This window comes from Pongo abelii, chromosome 2 (assembly GCF_028885655.2).
Source record: "Pongo abelii isolate AG06213 chromosome 2, NHGRI_mPonAbe1-v2.0_pri, whole genome shotgun sequence".
NCBI classification, from domain to species: Eukaryota; Metazoa; Chordata; class Mammalia; order Primates; family Hominidae; genus Pongo; species Pongo abelii.
In genome coordinates, this window is record NC_085928.1 from 32,501,836 (window position 1) to 32,529,003 (window position 27,168).

The window sequence follows — 27,168 nt, forward strand, 5'->3', positions numbered from 1 at the left end:
TTAGAAATATCAGACTGTTCTGTATAGGACAGAACTATGTCCTGTACTTATTTTGTAAATTGCTTTGCACATTCAACCATGTGTAATGAACATTTTTCAAAGTCAATAAATATTCTTCATCAGTTCCCTTGTCATATTCATTCAAAATAGTATGTCAGTATTAACAAAGCTCTCTTTTGAAAAATTTAGATCTTTTCCCACATTTTCTCTAATGTAAACAACTTTAAGATGAACATTTTTGTTGTGCTTATTGTTTTTCCTTTTAAGTTATCTTCCATAATTGTTTTCACATAGCAAATTAGAAGAAGGTAGCATTATATGGATACTATCATTTTCTTCTTTTGCATGCCTTAATGGAATTACCTTAAACATGAAGACTTGAAATTTGTGTTTTGAGTTTGACTCTGCCACTAAAATGTGTATCATCTGTGGGATTCAGTTCAAGTAGTCACAAAATAAAAATTTTTTGCTTAACATTTTTATGATTTGGTAACATAAATTATACAGTAAATGAAGTAAATTGATCAGACTGGGCTTACTTATATTCTGATATAATTTTTTATCATTTTAATCTGAAGTAACATTGATTCTCTTTGAAACATGCATTCAACAAATATCAGAGTATAATGTTGGTTTCATGTTTTTCGTGTTACATGAACTTTACTTCTCTGATTTATAATTCTGCTTGGCACTAGCTAGCAAGGATTGGATGACTGGTTTATGTAATAAAAACCACAATGCACAGGATTAGCTTTTAATTTATGAAGGAACCCATTAATAGAAGAGAGATTAACTCCTGTCAACAATATATATAGGATGTGAAACCCCGCCTCTACTAAAAATACAAAAAATTAGCTGGGCGTGGTGGCGGGCGCCTGTAGTCCCAGCTACCTGGGAGGCTGAGGCAGGAGAATGGTGTGAACCCAGGAGGCAGAGCTTGCAGTGAGCTGATATCATGTCACTGCACTCCAGCCTGAGCAACAGAGCGAGACTCTGTCTCAAAAAAAAAAAAAAAAAAAAATACATATAGGATATATTTCACTTTATTACAATTTGAGAATCATAATTCTACTTTGTATATAGGTTAAGCAATTACATAAATCACTGATGAAAGTGTGCTTTTGATTATTTTAAATTTTTTAAATTCGTGATTATTCCCTTGGTGTATGTATTATAGTTTGACAGTTTATGTTTTTTCAAAGATTTTAAGATATATTTTAGAAAAAAAAAGTTATCTGATACTGGTCATTTTATAATGGAACCTCTCCTTTCTTTAAAGGTTTCTGATAATTTTACAGAATACCTTATTTATTTAACATGATACAAAGACATTCTAAATAGTAAGAGCTTTGCTTCTTCACCTTGTCAAGGGAGAGAGTAAAAGTAATCTTCCTACATTAAACCTAACTGCTCATTCTAGGAAGTGAGTATATTTTTGTGGTGAGCCTGGATGACTTTTTACTGTGGGTATTAAATGCTGGAATTCCTTGCAGTTATATATTGAAAGTATGAGAGCAACTTAATGTTGGTTAAACACTTACCTAAACTGCTATTTAATATGTGGACATATTTTCTTATAAGCTGTTTTACTTTAAAACAGCACAAGTCAACCTTAATACTCTAAGGAATATATATCTTATTTACTTTCACTGCGTTGGGAAAAGAAAGGGCTATTTTTAAGTCAAGCTACTGTGAAAAGTTTTATATCGTAAAATGAACATCTTACCTGGGCTAGGGAATGCCTAATCATTTTAAAAACATGATTACAGAAGCAGCTGAAGAACTCTTGTTAGCCCCTGTGTATTTCTGAGATTCATCATTCCTTTTATTTCTATGCTCTAATCAAATGCTTTGAATATAATCGTATGTGTGCCTTAAAATATGATAAAATTGGTTCTGTGTATAGAGAAGTAGATGGTTTAACTTTTGCTGATCTTTTATTTTTATACAACTTTAAAAATTAAGTGATTTTCTTAAATGTATTATATTTATTAAATCCTTACATTTATATATTCTGTATGAAAATATGTTTTGCTAATACTGTGTGACTGCGGGAACATACATTCAGCTATAGCCATGATATTAGTAGTTAATTGGCAGTGACTTCTTCTGACTAAATTATTGGGAGTGGGGTATTTAGCAGAAAGGTAACTGAAGGTGAGCAAGGTACACTTAGAATTTGGGGTCTGAAGTAGAGAAACTAGCAGAAGGTTTTGAAGGAGGAGCCAGTGGGGGGGCAGGAGATGAAGTTGAGAATTGCAGAGGGAATGAAAGAAGTAAAAATGTTTGCTTCCTCTCGGCTTTCATTCTTATGTGCAGGCAGAACCTGAACAAATACTTGGGAGTCAGTGGAGGGGTCTTATTGTGGTCACCTTCCTCATTTCCTCTTCTTCCTTCTTTCCTTTTCTTTATCCTTCTCTTTTCTCTCAAAGTCACTTAGAGATGCTGGAATCAGCACATCCTAATATTAGTCCTGGAAAGAAATTATAGGGATTTTGCTTCTCCCTTCCTTCTCCCTGGGGCTGTTGTTCCCCTTTTCCTCTATATCCCCACTGTTAGAAAAAATGGGGTCACTGAGAAATGGGGCACTACATTTGGGGGTAGCAGGATAAGGACGGAGTATTTTAGTAGAATATCCTAGTGACTATGGAATGTGTAGCATCAATGGAATAGTGAGGAAAATCAAAGAAGAGGAAAGTCCTCAGTTGTAGCAAAGAATTATAGAGAGTGTCTAGGCAGACCAGCCAAGGACCCTCTTCCAACTTAAGTTTAAGTCAGTAACTGGCTCTTCTTGAAAATAGTAGCATTTGGGAGAATGGAGGGACTTGTCTCCTTTATTCACTTCATTAATTTCTATAGTCATTTAAAAGTATCTAGATAATTTTATGTTCTTTTATACAAAAAAATTTCTTTAATCTGAAAAACAAAATAAAAAAAAGTTATTCTCCAAAGCACTTTGTTTTGCCTTTTTTAAGCCAGTAGTTGTCGAAATACTTTAAAAAGAAAAAGCGCATAAGTAGTACATGTTTCTGTTTTGAATGGGCTGCATACAAGGAAAACAATACACAGACTCATTCTATTACATAAATATTTTTGCAATTAGAAGCTGGCCCTCTGGATTATGTACTAAGAAATGGTTGCTAAATACTGTAGCAATTGGCTCAAAACTCCAACTTAATTTTTTTACTTGTATTTTGAACTGTGCATTGGTGCTCTATAAAGTTTAGCATTTTTTTTCAACCACTCTTCCACTAATTTGTGTGGACTTTAATGGAAGTGACCCAAATATTTGTTTGGTATTTCTTTCATCTTTGTCCTTCATAGATGGGTAGAACAAAACAAAACAAAAACTAGGGTCTAGAATATAACAGTTATTGCTCAGTTTTTTAAAATATATGCTGACATTTTCCAAGTAATGTTTAATGCAGTTTTTAGTCATGCATTAGGAAGAAAATTAAAAACATGCATTTTTTTCAACCTCTCATATTATTATTCTCTAGAGCGCCTTTCTTGCCCAATTAGGTATTTTAGTGTGATGGGGAAATACCCCAAAGATTTTTCTTGTTATGTTGAAAAAGGCTAAAAAACTTCATTATTACTAAATCATTCTTTGTTATCCTCATCTCAAGGGATATAATCCTTGCAGAATTCTGCCTTGTAAATTTGTAACTTGCTTAACAATAATGAGGAACAAGTCTCAAAACAAACAAAAGCAGGAACTTTCTACCAGTAATCATGTCTAGGATGACTGTTTTAACAGCTTTAACATGGCAACGTAAAAATACTTTTTTTTTCTTTTATGTAGAAGATTTAATAATCTGGCACATCAGATAGAGTATGCTGCCAGTTCCTTGGAATAAATGTAGCTTCAGCCTTAAAAAAACTGCAGAGATGATTCATCCACCCTTGAGTAAAGTTGTCTATCACTGACTGCCTTTTTTCTCTTGCCCTGGTAACTGGAGAGACAACTAATCAGATTAAAGAGAGAATGATACAGTGGTACAAACCAAATACTTCTGTGAAAAGTTTTGTTTTTATGTAACTCACTTTTAAACCCTAAACCTTTCCTAAGCTTAAAGTTAAGCCAGATGTGACTGCTGTAGTGTTAACACTAGCCTTTTACACAAGTCACTATTTAGAGGATCTGTCTGTTCAATGACAGTTATCCCTGGCTGATTACTATTATCTGACACTGCATTGGTCCTGGCATCCCATGGGTGAGCAAGACAGGCATGTCCCTTGCCCTTATGTAGCTTATGGTTAATGTGTAACCTTTGCCAAGTCATGCATGTTCTATGATATGGTTTCTTACTGTGTAAAATGAAGCAGTTGTTAACAGTTAACAGACATACAGGGAGGTGAGGAATATGGCAAGAGGTAACAGTTTTAAATATGCTGGTCAGAGAAGGCTTCGTTGAGGAAGTGACATTTGGAGACAGGAATGAGATGGATATTTGGGGGAAGAAAATTCAAGTAAAGGCATCGGCAAATACAAAGTCTCTGAGGGGGAAGAGGGCTTTTGTGTTCAAGACAATAGCAGGCTGGAGAAGATGCAGAAAGTGGGAGAGTTATAGCAGATGGAGACAAAAAAGGGAACTGCTGGGGATCAAACCCTGTAAAGTCCTTCTAAGCGATATATGAGGACTTTGACTTTTATTCAAAGTTAGAAGGCTTTGAACAAAAGAATTATTTCATTTGTGTTTTACAGTGGTCACAAGTGCTGTAGTGAGAATAGGCTGTGTAGAGAAGAGATTTTGTGGTTTTCTTTTTTGTTCTTTGTATTCTCTTCCTGAAAAATCTGTTTTCTGCCTAATCATATTTCTCTAAAGAACAATAGACTTGAATGTCTGCTGTTAAGTAACAAAGGTTGACCTAAACCACATAAGGTCAGATTAACTTTTAAAATATCCAAGATAATGTTAAGTGTATTAAATATGGTTCAGTATGTAATCAAAATATTTGATATTCTCTAGATACTAATCTTTTAATTTATTTATTTTTTAGCCTTGGGGCTCTATTTTGCGGAATTGGAATTTCTTAGCTGTGACACATCCAGGTTACATGGCATTTCTCACGTATGATGAAGTTAAAGCACGACTACAGAAATATAGCACCAAACCCGGAAGGTAAGACTTTTTAGCAGTAATATTATGTGATATATCCAAAGATGAAAAATTGTCCGTGGTTTGTTCCTGAGTAAGTCAGCAGCACCCACTGATGGCATGCTTGGGAGGGGGCTAGAAAAGGTAAAAGACCAAAATGGTGCTTCTTAATATAATCTTTTAAATTGATACATTGTGCTTACTCTGAAACTTGGTATTCATAAAGTGAAAGGGGATATGGTCTCCTTTCTGTTTTCATGATATCTGTGTTTATGTGCAAAATTGAATGTATGTATTTGAATACTTGAATACTGTGCTAAAGAACAAATAAATAGAACAGTCTTATGTTCATTACTTTAGGGTATTTTTAAGACATTCATTTAGGCTCTCTGATAAATATAAGTACATATACATGCACATGAACACATAAATATACATGTAAGTTTATGAACAAATACATGTATGCACATAAGCATATATAAACCTATTATAATCAAAACCAATTTCATGTCCTTGAAAACTTTTTTCATAATGCTTCGTGTTTTATTATAGCCTCAGAATTTATATTTTATTTTCCACATGATGAAACTAAATGAGACTTGGAGAGGTTGGTCAGCCCCTGTGGCTTTGGCCAAGAAATTACACCTTATTAATGGCAAATCTTGGTCCAGAAAATCTGTCTCTTCCATGGTTCAGTGCATTTTCCCATGTATTTCATCTAAAAATGCATTAGGCACATAGTAGGCATTTGTACTATGGCAGGCAGTATGCTGAGTACAGCAGGTAGGGTATTAGAGACCTGCTTGTCAGAGTCCTCACATGTCAGATGCTATTCCAGTATTCATTAGTGCTCTGATTTTCATATAGAGAACATTTCATTTTAGGGATGAATTTGGTGCTGGTTTTTAAGACTACCTTTTTTTTCTGGTATCATTTTTATTTGATTTATGGTGTATATAATGTTTGTACTTTATAACACTTTTGTTTTGTTTTGTTTTGCTTTGTTTTTGAGATGGAGTCTTGCTCTGTCACCAGGCTGGAGTGCAATGGTGCGATCTCTGTTCAATGCAACCTTCGACTCCCTGGTTCGAGCAATTCTCCTGCCTTAGCCTCCCAAGTAGCTGGGATTACAGGCATGTGCCACCACGCCCAGCTATTTTTTGTATTTTTAGTAGAGACGGGGTTTCACCGTGTTGGTCAGGATGGTCTTGATGTCCTGACCTCATGATCTGCCCACCTTGGTCTCCCAAAGTGCTGGGATTAGAGGCGTGAGCCACCACGCCTGGCCAAAACAGTTTTTTTTTTAAATGCAAGCCAATAGTGCTGATTTTTTCTTCTCTGCCATAATGAAAATTTCCATATTTTTATCTTTTTAAGAATTTATATAGTATATTTGAAAAAGGAGCTAGTGAGTACAAAAACAGTTGGGCTTCCACTGAAATCTTCTATTTAGACTAAGGAGAGTTAGTTCTCATTGTAACCATGAGAGAAGGTCAGTTATTTTGCATGTTGACAGTGGTTTAGATGAATGATTTTGTTTCATTCAAGAATCTCTTATGACCAGATTTTTCCATAAATTTTACTCTCTTGAATGACATCATATAAAGTATCTTTCTTGCTCTTGGCGTATGATGTGAAAAATGTGTTGTGGTTGGAATTATGCAATCATACAAAATTTAACATGTGAGTTATTTGATAAATTTTCTTGTCCAATCATAGAAATAATGAGGGAACTGAGGCCTTTATTTTTGGTTTTGTTTTCTTGTTCAGTATCATGGAGAACATGAATTACAGTGTTGAGAACAACAGCCAGGTCTCATTACTATTTGGAAAAGTTCTCTTAGTAAAAAACTACTGCCCTCTGATAAGAATATTTATCATAAGACCCACCAGTAAACTTATCTTCAAATGTGTACAATATATACATTTTATACAGCTTTTTTGTATATCAATCGTACCTTAAAAAACTAGAATAGTGTCCTCTGAGAAAAAAATCCTTTCCTTCCTAACTTACCATGTAATGATTTTTTCTACTAAATTTTAGGTAGCTAATGATGAAATAAATAATATATAACAAATTATAATGTGTAAAGTACGACATGGGTACTAAAGATGTGTTTAGGAAAACACTGTTAATGAATAAAAAAAAACTGTAACAAATATTTGCTTTGGAGAATATCTGTGTTTAACATTTTTTTTTTTTTATCTTGGAAAGTATTTCATGTCTTTGACTTCATAGTATAGAAAACAATTGGATTTACTTCAAGGACATTTTGGCTCCTTAGGTTGTGCTTTATTATTGGGGATCCATCTGACAAAATATGAGTTACGGAGTGAAGGTAGTAACATTTGGAAATCTAAGTGAAATATTCATTAGGTGACAAGAGTGGCATTGAACCCTAAACCACCTCGTCAACATGAAAGATACTTCATTTTATATGCATATATATATATATTAAAAATTTTTTTTTTTTTTTTTTGAGACAGAGTCTCATTGTGTTCACCCAGCAGGAGTGCAGTGGTACTATCTTGGCTCACTGTAAGCTCCACCTCCTGGGTTCAAACGATTCTCATGCCTCAGCCTCCTGAGTAGCTGGGACTACAGGCATGTACCATCATGCCTTGCCAATTTTTTTGTATTTTTAGTGGAGACGGGTTTTCGCCATGTTGGCCATGCTGGCCTTGAACTCCTGGCCTCAAATGATCCACCTTGCTCAGTCTCCCAACGTGCTGGGATTACAGGTGTGAGCCACCACTCCTGGCCCCAAATTTGATTAAATTAAGCATGTTGTTTAAGAGAGCAAGGTGCTAAAAATAAGCCAAAAATTCACTTGAGGTTGGGAAGGGGTAGCCACCAGCCAAAGGGTCAGCAGCAAATTAAATGGAATAGGAGAAAGGTGCATGAGAAGAAGAAATTGTTCTAAAATGCCCTTGGCTCTTACCAGATTGCTGGTATTACTATCTCTTATATAGATGAAATGCTTGAACCTTCTGTATAATAATGAGTTTTAGAAACACCATCCCAAAAAATGTTTAGAGCAACAGAAAAGGACATGAATTAAAAATGTGAGCAATTTCACAAGTATGTATTTCAGTATCTACTAGATTCTTAGTATATGAATAAATTTGGAATTACATTTAAAATTACTAGCAATGCAGATGTGTAATTATTTTCTTCATGTTAATATACTCTGTAAATTTTGCTGAGATTCATAGTACACAGATTTTTAAGATTTTAACTTTTGACTTAATTTGAAGGAATTTTATATTAATTTTTTTATGTAACAGTTTAATAATGTCCTTCTGAATTACAATTTATAGTGACTTTCTGTTATTTTTGGCACTTTTCATAATATCATAGCCGTAAGTCTCTGTGGCATTATTTTATCTGATTTTGATTAAGAATGCCAATAATTGACAGATTGATATCCTATTTTCAGTTTCTCTAGGGATATATGTTTTTAGGCTTTTTTGTAAAGTTCTTTCCAAAGATTCTATCACCAATATAAAGTTTTTAATATTCAAAAATTACTTCTTTTTTTAAATTCTAGTTTGTCCAAAGATGAAATTACACTCTACTACTAAATAAATATACAAGTTAATTAAATCCAGTGACTGCAGCCATTATGTATGTTAAAGTATATCTTTCAAGTTACATTTATAGTACTTGGTCTATCAATGACTAAAGTATATTTTGACATACTTGTGTCTGCCACATACATACAGCAGCTAGAATATTAAAATATAGCCAACAGATTTAAGTTGGTTTGTTTTTGATCTGCTTAATGGGTAATAAAATCCAGAAGGATATCCTGATAGAAAGATTGAATGCGGTACACTCAAATAAAGAGAAATGATCTAAAATGAAATAAGTACATAGATAGCTAAATGAATACATAAATGATAATGATGGATTTAAAGCCAAGTTGCTGCCTCCTTTTGTTGGATATTAGTTTCAAGGGACTTGATTTGATTTATATTTTTGAACTATCTTAACTTCCCCTTGTAAGATACTGAATTTGACATGGTTAGGTGGCAGCCATGACATTACCTAGTTTGCACTTTTGAGCTTTAGGGATGAATGGCAGGAATATCTGAAAGAAAAGTTACTATTTTTTTAACAGTTGGCCGGGTGCGGTGGCTCACGCCTGTAATCCTAGCACTTTGGGATGCCGAGGTGGGTGGATCAGGAGGTCAGGGTATCGAGACCATTCTGGCTAACGTGGTCTCTATTAAAAATACAAAAAATTGGCCAGGCGCGGTGGCTCATGCCTGTAATCCCAGCACTTTGGGAGGCCAAGGCGGGCAGATCACGAGGTCAGGAGATCGAGACCATCCTGGCTAACACGGTGAACCCCGTCTCTACTAAAAATACAAAAAAATTAGCTGGGTGTGGTGATGGGCACCTGTGGTCCCAGCTACTTGGGAGGCTGAGGCAGGAGAATAGCATGAACCCGGGTGGTGGAGCTTGCGGTGAGCCGAGATTGCGCCACTGCACTCCAGCCTGGGCGACAGAGCAAGACTCTGTCTCAAAAACAAAACAAACAACAACAACAACAACAACAAATACAAAAAATTAGCTGGGCGTCGTGGCACACGCCTGTAGTCCCAGCTACTCAGGAGGCTGAGGCAGGAGAATTGCTTGAACCTGGGAGGCGGAGGTTGCAGTGAGCCGAGATGGCGCCACTGCACTACAGCCTGGGTGACAGAGTGAGACTCCGTCTCAAAAAAAAAAAAAAAAAAAAAACTAATTTTAATGTCTAAATTACAAAGGAATATATCGAGTTCTAAGCCTGGGTGACAGAGTAGACTCCGTCTCAAAAAAAAAAAAAAAACTAATTTTAATGTCTAAATTACAAAGGAATATATTGAGTTCTACAGTAGAAACTGGCTCAGTTTTTGTCTGAGATAGGCAAATTAAATTTACATTTTTACTTATTTATTTTTACATTCCAAGAGTGATTTATTTTGTAGCTATTCCATGCCATCAGCATTTCCATACACTGCATCCTGATGATGATGGTAAAAAAAATCCCTAGATAGTTTACAATCTTGTTTATTTTCTTATATATGTATCTGGAAGTATTTAAATAAAAAGAAATGATCAATGTTTCTCTTGTAAATTGATAAATGGAGAAGTACAATGTTGCTAAAAATAAGTTAGAAGATAGAATATAGGGAGTATTCAGGAATTCTAAATGATTCTGTTTATTCTTTTGCTTGGAAGAAACCTAACAAATTGTTTAGTATTGATTTACATTCTGAATGTAATTAGATGTAATTTTCTTATGTTTTGCAGCTATATTTTCCGGTTAAGTTGCACTCGATTGGGACAGTGGGCCATTGGCTATGTGACTGGGGATGGGAATATCTTACAGACCATACCTCATAACAAGCCCTTATTTCAAGCCCTGATTGATGGCAGCAGGGAAGGATTGTAAGTATGAGAAATGGAAGTTGGAGTGCTTATGATTCATGAATTTGAAAAATAAAGATTGCTTCGTGATGGCGAAAATGGATAGCGAGGCTGCTTTTTATGTTAAGACTGAGAAATAATGGATGTTCCTTAGTTTTTTGTTCATCTTTTTATATAATCATTTTAAGGTAACCTAATTATTTGAAACTATGTTATAGCAAATACATTTCAACTTCAAATTACGACATGAATTTTTATCTTTTGTATGATAAAAACTTGGAACTTAAAGGTAGTTTTAAAATGGATGTAAAACTGTTTATATATTAAGAGAAAATTATTTAGAATAATTGACTTCTATTTCTTCATATAACCCTTAGATTACTAGTTTCACTTTTTCTTTCTTTTTTGTTTTCTTGAGATGGAGTCTCACTGTTGCCAGGCTGGAGTGCAGTGGCATGATCTCTGCTCACTGCAACCTCCACCTCCTGGGTTCAAGGGATTCCCCTGCCTCAGCCTCCCAAGTGGCTGGGACTATAGGCGTGGGTCACCACGCCCCGCTAGTTTTTTGTATTTTAGTAGAGATGGGGTTTCACCGTGTTAGCCAGGATGGCCTCAATCTCCTGACCTCATGATCCACTCATCTCGGCCTCCCAAAGTGCTGGGATTACAGGCGTGAGCCACTGTGCCCAGCCAGTTTCACTGTTTTTATTTTGATTGTTAGTGCCAGATTTTCTTTTCTCTTTCTTACCTGTTTCTCCCTCCACCCCTTCCTTTTCTTTTCTCTCTGTAGATCTTTCCTTTTTCACACTAATAATAACTCCATATTCTAGGACTATATGTTAATAGCTAAGTTTAGTTTATCTCAAGCTATTCCTTTTTAAAATTTAAAAATAAGTAAGTTCCCCTCTGTTTTTTAGATTAATAGTGAATTCTCCCCCACTCACTCCACACACAAAGTATGGACAATCTGTTGGGCCCCTTCATAGTAAATATGTCTGATTCTTCTTACTTGTTTTATTCACATGCCATTCCCTTTGTCCTCTCCTTGTATTCTCAGTGCACTTGATCATGCTGCTTTTTCTTCCCCTCTGCCTTGCTGGGTAACTTGGAGATGCTCGTGATCAAACTCGCTGCAGTGTGAATTCTGATAGAAACCTAGAAGGAGAAAGTCCACCGGAGTTAACAAAGAGCAAATGATTTGAGTTTTACCTTTTTCAAAGTAATTGCAAAAAAGAAAGAAAAGAAAAAAAGTGATGAGATTTATGCAAAGAAAAATTAGGAATTTTTAAAAACCTATGAGCTTTTGGGTGGGAGTGGTGGCTTACGCCCGTAATCCCAGCATTTTGGGAGGCCCAGGCAGGAGGATCACTTGAGCCCAGGAGTTCGAGGTCAGGCTGGGCAACATGGCAAAACCCTATCTCTACAAAAAATGCAAAAAAATTAGCTGGGCATGGTGGTGCATGACGGTAGTCCTCGCTACTCTGGAGGCTAAGATGGGTTAATCACCTGAGCCTGGGAAGTTGAGGCTACAGTGACAACATCCTGCCGGTGCACTCCAGCCTGTGCATCAGAGTGAGACCTTATCTGAAAAAAAAAAAATAATACCAACACACACAAAACCTTTCAATAAATTAATTACATAGTAATTGTATGGCAAGTTATGGTACCAAATGTGTATTTCTCTTTCTTTTTCCTTCTAATTTTCATAAATTTGCTAGTGTCAGTTATTTATACCTTTCTTCTAATGCATCAAAGCTTTGTGTATAGATTTTGATTTACCATGATTACAGATTTTTTTTTAAGAAAATATATTTTAAAGTTTGAATTTATAAGTAGAGGGTGAAAGGGCAAATCTGTAGATAGAAAAATTTTGATATATAGCTTGTTTGAATTATTCCTTCTATTTTTCAAATGTCATTCAGAGTCACAAATTTTAGTATTGTAATCAGTTGAGCAAAGCCTTTAAACTCCTGAGCACAATAACTCTTAAGAGTTACACACGCACACACACACGTATCTCCAGAGGGATTTAGCTAGTTGATTTCAAACTTTAATAATATATTAGGATAAAATAGGATTTATAAATTAATTAGATAAGGTTTCTCATAAGGTCAGTATAGGATATCATCTCCAGCTACCATGTGAGTCCACTGTATTTCCTTATATTAATAGTTAATCCAATATTGTATGGCATAGTTGATACAGATGTTTATTTTGATAACCTCCCAACATTCTTTACTCCTTCAGTGCCATTGAAAAGGGCTCACTGCAGTATATCCTGGGTGTACTAAGGACAGAAATAATCAAAAATGATGATTAGCATATCATAGGAAAGGTTAAAGGTTCTTTTTAACCTTTTTAACCTATCAACAACCTCCTGATAGGTTAAAAAGAACCTTTAACCTTTCCTATGGTACCCTAATCATGATTTTTGTAATCTTTAATTTCTGAATTCTTGCTAGAATTTCTTCATATTATTGAAATGTGATACAAAAAATTTTATATAATATTTTTTTAAATGGCCAATTTTTAGGGTATATAAAAAAGTTGCTTATCTTCTTTGGATTATCATTCCTCATTTAATATTTGTCAAATTTTGTAACACACCCATAAGGACATTCTAAATTTGTATCATACTCAGATATAGTAAACTCCTTTTGCTAAATCATAAAAAAATCATCTCACTGATTTGTCCTTTACTATGTAAGAAGTATCTGTCCTTTAAGTTCATTTTTCTGGTTTTCCTGGGTAAATTCTAACAACATGTTTGTAGACTCCTCATTCGAGGATAAATATTTTTTGTTATTTTAAAGAATAGATTTGTTATAGTTTTACAGTTTAAAATATGCATACTACAGTACTATATTCTTATTGTTTTATTTAAGAAATTTAGTATAGAAAGATGTTAAACAGAATTAACCATAATTTAATAAACTGATGAAACACAGCAGTGACATTACCCCTTTTTTAAATTAAAAATAAGTATTTACCAACAGTAAATTTTATTTTTTAGCGAATTTTTCAATAACAAGTACAACTTCTATTTAACGCAGCAAGAATGCATTATTACTACAACTTTTAGTTCAGATTTCAGTTTTCCCTGATAATAGAACCTTGTATCTATAGACCATTTTGTGTTTGTAGTGTTAAGTCAATGAAACATGGAAATGTAACATTTTCTAATTTTTTAAAATGTGTATGTGCCTGTGTGTCTGTGTGTTTGCATATGTGCACATGTGTTTGTGTTAGGTGAGGGGAAGATGAGAGAAGAGATATGGAAACTGTAGAAACAGGAACACGGAAGTGTTTCAGCAACTTACGAGAAAACTGTGGCCTTTAATTATATTTTTCTTTCCATGTGGTATTAGGCATGGTGTAAAATGATACTGTTAACATTACCTGTGCCTCAGATGAAAGATGTAATAGTTGCAAATAGGTATATCTTCAAAGAGTTTTGGAATACAACATGATTGACCAGTGAAATAAATTCTTAACTTATATAAGAGACATATATTAAAGGTATTTCATTGAAAATGGTTGCTTAGTGGGTTAGGCTATATTCATTATGTATTTCTTATATGAAAATTCTACATTTTAAGTGTCCTAAAAACAACATAATAATTTGGAAACATTGAAGTAATATGTTATCGATAGTTACATAAAAAGGAAACATCCAAATATATGTTTGAATATAGAAAAATTTGATTAAATATCCTTAAATGCAATTAAAACTTGTATATTTAAGGTAATAAAGTTTCTGTTTAAATTCAGTTATCTTTATCCTGATGGGAGGAGTTATAATCCTGATTTAACTGGATTATGTGAACCTACACCTCATGACCATATAAAAGTTACACAGGTAAGGATAATTTCTAGAAAAGTATAATTAAATAAGTATCCATAATGCCCTTGAAATAAATAAGACTCTCATAGTGTAGTTAAAATCATGCACAGGTATTTAATACAAAATATACTTAAGGAATTCTAAGAGTGTTTAAGGAGAAATTATATTACTTTCTTAGATTTTTTGATACAGATTTATGCTGTTAAAATTCTTGCTTTTCATATAGTATTGGCATTTATATGGGGGAAATAAATAAATCCATAAGCAGGTAGGTGGATGTAAGGAGAGAGCCATAGTTTAGAAAGCTACCAAAAAAAAGATTAGAATAATTATATGCCTTAGATTTTAGAGTCACAAATGGGTAATTGAAGCCTGTTGAAGATAACAATTATGTTTTTCTAAATCCATTGCTGGCAACCTCATAGATTATGAATAGGAATGTAAGTTGGTAAAACCTTTCTTGAGAGTGATATTCAGTAATTATAAAAATCTAAGTGAAAATATCTTTTCACTTTAGATTCTATATATGTAATAGATCCCATATATATCACTTACACATGCACACAAAAATCTGTACAACAGGTATTTACTGTAATATTTTTTGTAAAAGCAAAAAATTATAAAATACTAAGAACTTTAGTAATAGATTAAATAAAATAGACTACTATTCTCATACTGTATTGTGTGAAGTCATCAACAGGAGGGAGGTAGCTTTACATACTCACATGGGAACTTCTGCATCTTGTACTGTAAAATAATTCCATATATGTAAAGTACAAGTAGGTAACATTTCATTTGGTAAAGTTACATTATGTACATTCAACTTCTGTAAGGAAATAATTAATTAATTGCTGTATATGAACATGTGAGTATACTTTTTAAAAGATCAAAAAAACACCAAACTGGTAAGAAGATTTAACTGAGGAGGTGAAAAGGGATTGAGCAGTAAGGGAGGGGATGAAGGGAGAACTTGAATATTTTATTTTACATTCAGTCTAGTTTTAAAATATTTTATATTTGAGATATGTTCACGCCTTGTGTAATAAATAACAAAAATCTAAGGGAAAAAACGAGAAGAATTACAGCTTTTTTAAGACAGTAGATAATGATTTACCTTATAATTCTCCAGATTTCAGTTCCCATGGTCTTTACATTATTATGTGAGACATACACATTGACATTTATATGTACATATTGTACATGTAAATTTAATAAATGATTGCTTTTTTTTTTCTTTTTTTGAGACAGAGTCTTGCTCTGTCGCCCAGGCTGGAGTGCAGTGGCGCGATCTCGGCTCACTGCAAGCTCCGCCTCCCGGGTTTACGCCTTTCACTGCCTCAGCCTCCCGAGTAGCTGGGACTACAGGCGCCCGCCAGCGCACCACGCCCGGCTAATTTTCTGTATCTTGTAGTAGAGACAGGGTTTCACCATGTTAGCCAGGATGGTCTCGATCTCCTGACCTCGTGATCTGCCCGCCTCGGCCTCCCAAAGTGCTGGGATTACAGGCGTGAGCCACTTTTTTTCTTTTTTTTTTTTTGAGACAGAGTTTTGCTTTTGTTGCCCAGGCTGGAGTGCAGTGGCGCGATCTCGGCTCACTACAACCTCTGCCCTCTGGGTTCAAGCAGTTCTCTTGCCTCAGCCTCCCGAGTAGCTGGCATTACAGGCGCCTGCCACCACTTCCGGCTAATTTTTGTATTTTTAGTAGAGATGGGGTTTCTCCATGTTGATCAGGATTGAACTCCTGACCTCAGGTGATCCACCCACCTCGCCCTCCCAAAGTGCTGGGATTACAGGCGTGAGCCACCGTGCCCGGCCATGATTGCAATTTTAAATTTAATATATGATTGCCATTTTAAAAGTTATGTAGTGATCCTGTATTTTCAAAGATGTGTGAAAGGATACTTAGGAAAGACAGTTGCTCTTTATAAAGCCATTAAAAAAATAAATCTTTGGAAGTAATAACATTCCCTTAAATTACTCATAAATATTCTTACTGTTTAGGTTGCATTGGGATCTGCATCTTTGATTTTAGCTTAATGTAATTTTTTTTATAATTGTGTATTTGTCCTTTGGACAGTCATAACCAGTATCAATACTTATCTATTATTTCAGGGACATCAGCAGTTTATAACTTACTTTGAATTACTTTAGTTTTATTTCTTTTCCATTTTTATGCATTCTCTCTTGTCTCTTTCCTTAAGTTCCCCACAAAATTTTTGTATATTCACACATAGCAGACACAGTTTATGTGTATATGTGTGTACCTGCATGTACATGCATATGTATCCATGTATGTTTATGTATATATATATTTTTCTCACCAGGATTATAATATATTTTAGTAGTCTGTGGACTAAATATTATTATTTATTTATCCTACTCAGTGCCAGGCACATTGTAGTCACTTCCTGAACTAAAAGTTGCTTTATTTACCCAAATATTGGTTTCATACCCTTTTCTTTGTATTCCTAACATCTTTTTTCATTATTTTTTTCAAATTTACCAATTTATTTGTATTTTTGTCACAAAGATCTTTTCAGCATTTGAATTTTGAAAATTTTACTATGTCAAATGTTTTAAGCTAAAAACCCAATCAATCAAGAACATTGCAGTTTTAATAAAATGGTTTTTGGTTACTGAAGTGATTTGTTTTCTTGACAGTGTTAGGGAAAGCATGGGCACTTTTTAGTCAGAGGCTTAGTTTAGAGTTTGAAGCAAACAATTTAAACTGATTAAGCCCCAGGCATAACTTTTGTTAAGTTCAATATGTCTTCTTGTGCTTTGGAGAGTAAGTGAAATAGTAAGTGTGGACCACAGTGCCTGGCATGCGGGAAGTGCTTGGTAAATGTTTGTTGCTTTTCTTCCGTTCAGGGATTTCTAAAGATATTGAAACAATAAAATTTAATGTTTAGCCAAGTATCTTTTTTTTTTTCAATTTGACAGTTAAATTATATGAGCATGTGGCATTTATAAAAAAGATAAAATCATTTTATATTCCTATTTTAAAACCATAGATTTTGTCTTTTGAGTCACCATGACTATTGAAGCAAGTCCCTTCCTAAAGGAACAGTAAAGGAACCTTAAATAATATGAATCATTAAGAAGCATATAAGATAGATTATAAGACAGATGATAAAAGTTCAAACCTTTTTAAAATGAATTTTGTAGACCAAATTGTGATTATCAATTCAAAACATGTCTCAAATGGTAACAAAATTCTGACAAGGTCAATTGTGAGATATTGACTGTGCATCATTTTATTTGGGAAAATTTGATATTAACAATTCATGCTGGAAATACATTAACATTACTTTCTCCCTCCTCCCCAAATTCCAGGAACAATATGAATTATATTGTGAAATGGGCTCCACTTTTCAGCTCTGTAAGATTTGTGCAGAGAATGACAAAGATGTCAAGATTGAGCCTTGTGGGCATTTGATGTGCACCTCTTGCCTTACGGCATGGCAGGTATAATCATTAGCAACATGGATGTCTTTCTTATATGTCCTACTAATATTTCTCTTTTCAGTTTTCTTAATGGTTTAGGAAGTAATGCTGGTAAGTGCTTTATTTGAAATGACTGTGTAAAGATTTTATATGTTTGAGTTGCTTTATATAATTTGATTTTTAACTATTTTATATTTTATCTTTAAATGTATAAATTTTATTAGTCATCAGTAGTTCTACTTCTGTAGTACCATGGATTTCAGTATGTTCACTTATAGATATTACCAACTAGACAGTTTTATGCCATTTATTGATAGGTCAGAATCTGTTTATACTAGGTCAGTTTCTGAAGCCAAGTAAACCGTAGTAGATGAATCTTATTTTGATATTTTCAAGCAAACTTCTTTACTCCTGAGGAAGCATGGTTCCTGTCTCACATATGCTCTGTAGTGCTGAAATTGGAGAATCAGACAGGAAGTATCTCTCAAACACTTATAGTTCCCACAGAAACAGGCATTAAAGTTCCCCGTTTACTGAAGCATAATCTCAGGCAAATTGCCTTCCCATCTGCAGCAGGCATTCAATAAATATAAATTGATTTGATGTTTTATAGGAAGGTCTGGAGAATAACTGGTTTTCCCAAGGACTTTTTTTTTTTTTGAGACAGAGTCTTGCTCTGTCGCCCAGGCTGGAGTGCAGTGGCGTGATCTCGGCTCACTGCAAGCTCCGCCTCCCTAGTTCATGCCATTCTCCTGCCTCAGCCTCCCGAGTAGCTGGGACTACAGGCACCCGCCACTGTGCCCAGCTATTTTTTGTATTTTTAGTAGAGACGGGGTTTCACCATGTTAGCCAGGATGGTCTCGATCTCCTGACCTTGTGATCCACCCGCCTCGGCCTCCCAAAGTGCTGGGATTACAGGCGTGAGCCCAAGGACTTTCTTATATTTCTTCATCTGTAACAAAGATTGGGGATTTTTAAAATGGATCTTTGGACAGATTTCCAGTTTTGAGTATTTGGAGGAGTCATGGAATATTTTGATCAAGCCATTTTGAAACTGTTTGACATAGTTATATTGAAGCTAGAAGTATATTGATAGGATTTAGAAAGCCAATAATTAAATTTTCTAGCCTTTAAAAAAGATTTTCGGTGAAGCATATAGTTGACATTCCTACCCTATTTCTAAGCCCTCTCAGTCCTTGATTTTCTTTGTCCAACCCTGCGTCTCTGCAAGACTTGAGGAAGGATGGACATTGAGGTTCATGGAAGGGGGCTGACAGACTTAGAGGGGCATTGATGCCTGCCGAGCTCCTTACTTAGTAATAAAATATAATGATTTTCCCATTTTCATAGTCATAAAAGGGCCTGCTTCTTCTTTTGTGAACATTTTGTTAATGGATGAGGAAAAGAGGAAGAATTAGGAAATGAATTACAGTTGATTTATATTTTCAAAGTCCTTTCTGAATGCCCAGAGATCTTTGCTACCTCAGTAACATTGTTCAAAATCCCTATACTTCTCTTCTTCGTATGCATTTGGCTTATATTTTGTTTTAGGTTTTTCTTTATATCCTCTCCCTTATTTCCTTTTATCCCTTCATGATGTTGGTGAAATTTGCATATTATAGGGAGATGTTGAAGGAGATCATTCTCAACATAGATACTTGATTCCTATTTAAATTATGTTAACAGTAATAGTTCTGCAAACTTAGCAGTGCCTTTTAAAAACTACGTTCGATAAATGTAGATATGTTGGTAGAAGACAGAATTGTTTGCAAGTTTATTTCAAATGTGTCAGTAGGAGATATTATAGAGATATTGACTCAGTGATAGATTGTCTGTAATTGGACTACTTAGGACTGGTGTACCTGATAATCATTCAGTGTTTCAGGATACATGTTAAACTAACAAAGAAAACAAATTGTATTTGTCACCCTTCTTTGCCTTCAGGGTAGTAGTGTGGTTTTTACAAGTAAAAAGAAACTAAAAGCCTTGCATTTCTCCCTGAAGAAAATCAGAATAATAGGCTGATACAAATTCCTAACACTCTGCCTCCATGCAGGGCTTGTGTATTTCAGCCATTTTTCTTGGGGCTCCAGTCTTAGAGCATACACATGCATACATGTTGCAAGACTTCACATCTGTAACTCAATACTGTGCTTAGTATTTGGAGGTTAAGTTGGTTAAAAGTCAGAAGCTGCTATTAGTTTGACAGAAACATTTGTTTAGTAAAATGTTTTGTTTAAAGCATCATACAAAATAGTTTACTGGCCAGGCATGGCGGCTCACACCTCTAAATCCCAGTACTTTGGGAGGCCGAGGCAGGAAGATCCCTTGAGCCCAGGAGTTTGAGAACAGCCTGGACAACATAAGGAGACCCCATCTCTATAAAGTAATAATAATAATAATAAAATGGTGTTTGCCTTGCAGCCCAGGGTGAGTAGAAAAGTATGGCTGAATGTAAAGCAACAAATATTTTATTTATTTTACTTTCTATATACTTCTTAAAAGAAAGTTTATTTATTCTTAGTAAATAAATACTACCTTTACTTAAGTCCTAACTTAACATTGTCAGTACATTCTTGGAAACTGCAACTTTGAGCAAAGTGACATACTGTATGCTGTAGGAACCTTAACTCTTGTTTCTATCAAGTAGCCTAGGGTAAAATGGATTTCATTATACAGTAAGTTGTTTCACTTAAAGTCTCAATTTCCAAGAACTAATTAACAATATTAATTGAGGACTTAAACTGTATTTATTTGTTAGGTTTGTGAACTATTTGCAATAAGTTCATTATGTGCAAAAGGCATAGGAACATTTCTCGGTTGTCTTTCTGTATTACTAATGCTGTGTCCTTTACATCACCACAACATTTGTGTGTGTTACTGTGCATTCTCCAAATTGGTGTAGTTCCTCTTGCTTGTTGCTTATCAATTCCTTGAGTTATTTCATGATTTTTTATATTGGCCTAATGACCTTATATGAAGAATGTTCAGTAATGTTGGTAAGTTTTTAACATTTACTATTTCTCTTTTTCACTCTCAGCTACTTCTCAGTTTTACTTTTAGAAATTGAGGAAGTACATAAATGTCAAGCTCTGAAAATTGTGTTTAGCTAAAATTTTAAAAGTTATGTGAGAGAGTAATAAAGGAGTTTACTAAGTAAAGTAGAAACAAAAATGACAAATTCAAAACTATTCAGAAGGTTGAAATAATAAATTACATTTATGTTACTAGACAGTAATGTTATTGTCTTAATCTGATTATTGAATTTTGCACCTAAATTAATGAAAATTATGCAAACCTTTATTTTCAGTATAATTTTTTAATTCTCCTCACACAAAGCAGCTCATCATTAATAAGCATCCTCCTGATACATTTTGTATATGTTTCTGTAAGCTCTTACCTCATTATGTTCATATTGTAAATATTTCCATATTTATGTATTTCCTTTCTAGAATGTGGATTACTTTACCTATTTTAGAATCTCTCTGCTAGCATGTTATCTGCACATTGGTCATTACTCAGTAAATACTTATAGATTGCATGCTAGGTAATGTAAAAGAAAAGGAAGTGTAAAAGTACATTAAATAAAAAGACAGTATTGTAGATTGTGAAAAGCTCTTACAATACTTTTGTGAGAATTATTTATGATCTTTTCAAAGACCTTTTATCATACTCAGTATCTAAGAACGAATCCTAGAATATCTAAGGCTTAGTTTCCTTTGTTCCATTCACTAGCTATTGTGTGATTTCCTTAACTTTTTACATTGTGATTTTTTTCCACCCATTCTTGAACCATGTTCTTTTACTTTTATTGTATGCATACTACCAGCACTAACACAGAAGCAGTAAGACTGCATTTTTATCGCTGTTTTACACCAAAAAAAAAATATGCACAGTAATCCCCGGTTCATGTTTTCTCTACCCCTAAAGAAAATTGTTCTTAGGTCAGTAATTCTAAATTGATATTTCACAGTCTCTGTATCTCAGTGGGATCTTACTGGTCAAAGGAAGTTTCAACTTTTGAACATTTCTACTTTTGGATAATCTAAATATTTTTACATTTAGATATAGTCTTCACATAGTAGTGCTTCCTGCCAACTAGCATATCTGTTTTGGCAGCTTTTGTATTATTGCATGAACAGCAATGTTTCTTGATCATTAAAATATGTTATTGCAAAATGCCTCTGGTATTTAATAAAAATAAAAGTCCTATAAAGTTAATCTAGTTAAAACACAGTTGTAAAACATTAGATATGCTGAAGGTCTTGTATCTGTTATCTCACCTAGCTGTGCTCACTTGACTTAACCTAATTGATGATAAATATGTCAGTAAGAAGAACAAAATTATAGCACACTTCATAGTTCCACAAAATATTGCCAAAAGTGGTATCTAAGCTTGTAGATATAGAGAGAAATGTTCTCAAGGTATTAGGTGTCTGGACTTAGATTAAAATAACTTATGTCTCTCTTTTTCAATTTTTTCCTCATTCAAAAATGGTACCTTAAAGACATTGTTTTTGTTTTACATGATTAAATTTGCAAGCTTAACTGTGCACAGGAAGAATTTGTTATTTTGCTTCTTCCTCTTACTGGTTTGATAGAAGCAAACCAAGATGGTTTCAACTATCATTTTCCATTTATTTATTTATTTAGGTAACATTCTTTGAGCAGCTGCAATATCCCATGTTCTGTACTATGCTCTGAACTAAAAAGAACTCTGAGACACAATCCTTAGCGTCAAGAAGTTAAAGTTAAAATTAAAACTGAAATTTCTATTGAGGGGCATGGTATTAATAATTACTTAAAATGAGTATCCTGTTATCCTTCAAATTTAATTATGGCTGCTAGACATTTTTTGTTACTTTCTACTACGTTGGTTGGGCATGCTGATATGAGCATGATTTTAAAGGCTGCATGTCTGCCAAGAAGCTGTGATAAATCAGTTAGAATCCAATAGGAAATATTAAACCCTGACCATAAATCATACTATGCTCAGCAGTGTGCATTTTTAGCAAGTCATTCTTCACCAACTTTTCCTTCCATCTGATGCCCTACTTTGGTTTAATTGAAATTCATTAGAGACTTAAATTTTATGTAATTAACAGTAAACTTAAGAAATGCACAGTAGCTGTGTCAGTAGTTACAGGCTGCAAGTGGTTACTCTTTAATTGCTGTCATAATGGCCCATTAGTCATGCCTCTGAAGAGATGTCAGATGCTTTTTTCTCTTTCTGAAACATCTGTGTTATTTAATAAATTGAATAAGCAAGCAGAGTTTGCACAGAATACTAAATAAGTTGAATAATCACCTTTCTAGAGACATTCTTTGAAGTAATATTACTCTGTGTGCAACATTTCTGTGCTACCCTTAGTAATAAAACTCGGAGAGTTGTCTTTCACATCCACGTGTTAACGGGACATTAACAAAACGTTTATCTTCTCAACCCTGAATTTCTGCACATCTTCCTTTGTGAGGTGTAGTATATTATGCAGCAGTGATTCTGCAGCATTACCATGTAAGGTTAAAAGTTAAGGAATTGTTTTCATTCTGTGCTTATTTCAGGAATCTAGAAAATGGCTTTTGATTTGTAGTTCTCCTTGAAGAGGTCCTTCACATCCCTTGTAAGTTGTATTTCTAGGTATTTTATTCTCTTTGTAGCATTTGTGAATGGGAGTTCACTCATGATTTGGCTCTCTGTCTATTATTGGTGCATAGGAATGTTTGTTATTTTTTGCACATAGATTTTATATCCTGAGACTTTGCTGAAGCTGCTTATCAGCTTAAGGAGATTTTGGGCTGAGACGATGGGGTTTTCTAAATATACATTCATGTCATCTGCAAACAGAGAGGACATAAAGAAAGAATCAATATCATGAAAATGACCAAAATGCCCAAAGTAATTTATAGATTCAATCTATCCCCATCTAACTACCATTGACTTTCTTCACAGACTTAGAAAAAACTACTTTAAATTTCATACGGAACCAAAAAAGAGCTCATATAGCCAAGACAATCCTAAGCAAAAAGAAAAAAGCTGGAGGCGTCACACTACCTGACTTCAAACTATGCTGCAAGGCTACAGTAACCAAAACAGCATGGTACTGGTACCAAAACAGATATGTAGACCAATGGAACAGAATAGATGCCTCAGAAATAACGCCACACATCTACAACCATCTGATCTTTGATAAACCTGACAACAACAAACAACGGGGAAAGGATTCCCTATTTAATAAACGGTGTTGGGAAAACTGGCTAGCCATATGCAGAAAACTGAAACTGGACCCCTTCCTTATATCTTATACAAAAATTAACTCAAGACAGATTAAAGACTTAAATGTAAGACATAAAACCATAAAAACCCTAGAAGAAAACCTAGGCAATACCATTCAGGACATAGGCATGGGCAGAGACTTCATGACTAAAACACTAAAAGCAATGGCAACAAAAGCCAAAATAGACAAATGGGATCTAATTAAACTAAAGAGCTTCTGTACAGCAAAAGAAACTACCATCAGAGTGAACAGACAACCTACAGAATGAGGGAAAATTTTTGCATTTTATACATCTGACAAAGGGCTAATATCCAGAATCTACAAGGAACTTAAACAAATTTACAAGAAAAAAAAAAACATCAAAAAGTGGGCGAAGCATATGAACAGACACTTCTCAAAAGAAGACATTTATGCAGCCAACAAACATATGAAAAAAAGCTCATCATCACTTGTCATTAGAGAAATGCAAATCAAAACCACAATGAGATACCATCTCACGCCAGTTAGAATGGCGATCATTGAAAAGTCAGGAAACAACAGATGCTGGAGAGGATGTGGAGAAATAGGAATGCTTTTACACTGTTGATGAGAGTGTAAATTAGTTCAACCATTGTGGAAGATGGTGTGGTGATTCCTCAAGGATCTAGAGTCAGAAATACCATTTGACCCAGCAATTCCATTACTGGGTATATACTCAAAGGATTATAAATCATTGTACTAAAAAGACACATTCACATGTATGTTTATTGTAGCACTGTTCACAAGAGCAAAGACTTGGAACCAACCCAAATGTCCATCTATGATAGGCTGGATAAAGAAAATGTGGCACATATACACCATGGAATACTATGCAGCCATAAAAAAGGATGAGTTCATGTCCTTTGCAGGGACGTGGATGAAGCTGGAAGCCATCATTCTCAGCAAACTAACACAAGAACAGAAAAGCAAACACTGCATGTTCTCACTCATAAGTGGAAGTTGAACACTGAGAACACATGGACCCAGGGAGGGGAACATCACACACCGGGGTCTGTCAGGGGCTGGGGGGCAAGGGGAGGGATAGCTTTAGGAGAAATACCTAATGTAGATAACTGGTTGATAGGTGCAGCTAACCACCATGGCATGTGTATACCTGTGTAACAAACCTGCACGTTCTGCACATGTATCCCAGAACTTTTGAAGTATAATAAAAGAAAAAAAAAAAAAAAGGAAAATGGCTTTTGAGCTCCTGAATAGAACAAACCCCAAACTGTGTTCTTCATATCTTCCTTCCAAAATAAAAATGGATATCTTTGTCAGTTGGATATGCAGCTATGTTTTGAATTACTGCCAAGGACTTTAATTCAATTAAATGTAAAATTAATTTTCCTGTGGTTATTCTTCCTGTATATTGTTTGATATAATTTAATAGAAAGATATCAGCATATTCAAAATAGTAATTTACCAAAAAATCAATAAACTCTGGTTTTCATGTGGAATATGATGAAGGAGATTTATAGATGTTCCATATGTAGAAAGTGTTGTTGGAAAAATGTATATAGTTGTCTGAGAGAGGTGAGAAACAAGTTCAAATGATCACTTTTAAGGCAATAAGAAATAATCTTCTGCCAGGCGCGGTTGCTCACACCTGTAATCCCAGCACTTTGAGAAGCTGAGGTGGGTGGATCATGTGAGGTCAGCAGTTCAAGACCAGCCTAGCCAACATGGCAAACCCTGTTTCTACTAAAAATACCAACTAACTGGGTGTGGTGGCGGGAGCCTGTAATCCCAGCAGCTTGGGAGGCTGAGGCACAGGTGAATGGCTTGAACCCTAGAGGCAGAGGTTTCAGTGAGCTGAGATCATGGCACTGCACCCCAGTCTAGGTAACAGAGCAAGATTCTGTCTCAAAAAATAAAAAAATAAGATGAAATAAAATAAATCTTTTACTCTATCTTCCTTCAAAGACGACCAGTCTTCACATTTCTAGCCTCAGTGAAATTTTATAACTTAGGTACTACAAATAGAAAATAATACTTGCCTTTACGAATGTTTTAAATTGGCACTTTTGTCTTTAACCACCCGTTGTGTCTTTTGTGTAAATGTGATTAAATGTTGGAGCTTCCCTTTCACATTGGGAGTAATAAAGAAGCTGCGAGAGTTGTCCAAACACATTATAGTAACATTATGAACTAGAGTGATGCACTAGAAAAGGAAAGGAAATGATGGATATGAGAAAATAAAATCTAGTAGAATAAGTGCTTGATTCTTAAGTCTAATGACTAAATTAGATGGATGCCCACTATATTGTAGAGTGTGTGGACAGTAACAGATTTACTGGCACTTTGGAAACATTTTCAGTTGACTCCAACATGGATCTTTTATAGGTGTTTTTAAAGTTGACACCATTTTTAAAAAGTGTTTAGAATGTAGACTCATTCTAAATGACCAGCTCATTCTAGACCAACTTCATGCATTAAAATTTTAAATTGGATTCAAGCAACAAATATTTAAAACAAAAAGCTTTTACTATGTAAAAACGTATCCTCAGAAATGGTATAATTATTCAGATACATTTTACGTCTTCCTGTTAAAGAGCTGAAACTTTTCAATTAGAGCGAACAGAATATTCATTGATTGTAGTAGTTTTTTTAATTTTGATATTTGCAATTTGAGCAAAATAGTTTTAAATTTTTTACATTTATGAATGATCAGTAGTAGCAACCGGCTATTTTTCACCTTTATTTTAACCTTGGCTATGAATCTGAGATTGAAAAACCACTACATGCTGATCCTATAGTGTAGTTTTGAAATGATTAGACTCTTGAAATAGATCCCCTTGTTGTGATTTCCTACTTAGTATTGCTTGCTATGTGACCTTCATCAAACTAGTAAACCCCTTTTTCTTGTTGGGGAGCAATAATTGTACCTACCTTATAGGATTAAATGAATTAATATTTAGAGAGTGCTTACAACAGTGCCTGGAATTTTAGTTATTATTGTTTCTAATAAAGTGCTTAGGAGATATCTCATATTTCCAGTTATGATTAATCTATGCACATTGATAATTCTGCAGGTTTAAAATTGTATTCATTTCATTACAAAAT

General features: G+C 34.4%; 1 protein-coding gene and 1 long non-coding RNA gene across 10 annotated transcripts in view; both read left to right on the forward strand.

Moving 5' to 3' along the window:
• Positions 1-27,168, forward strand: part of CBLB (Cbl proto-oncogene B) — a 211,228-nt gene that overhangs the window by 117,664 nt on the left and 66,396 nt on the right. For all 9 annotated transcript variants that reach the window (XM_002813331.6, XM_063721815.1, XM_063721816.1 and 6 more), the window contains exons 6-9: positions 5,005-5,126; positions 10,402-10,539; positions 14,290-14,377; positions 17,699-17,830. In XM_002813331.6, the coding sequence (XP_002813377.1) occupies positions 5,005-5,126; positions 10,402-10,539; positions 14,290-14,377; positions 17,699-17,830 (480 nt within the window). The remainder of the gene's footprint in view (positions 1-5,004; positions 5,127-10,401; positions 10,540-14,289; positions 14,378-17,698; positions 17,831-27,168) is intronic.
• On the forward strand, positions 17,837-25,310 carry LOC129058488 (uncharacterized). Its single transcript, XR_008523619.2, has 2 exons — positions 17,837-23,430; positions 23,760-25,310. It is a non-coding gene; the product is annotated as an uncharacterized LOC129058488 (long non-coding RNA).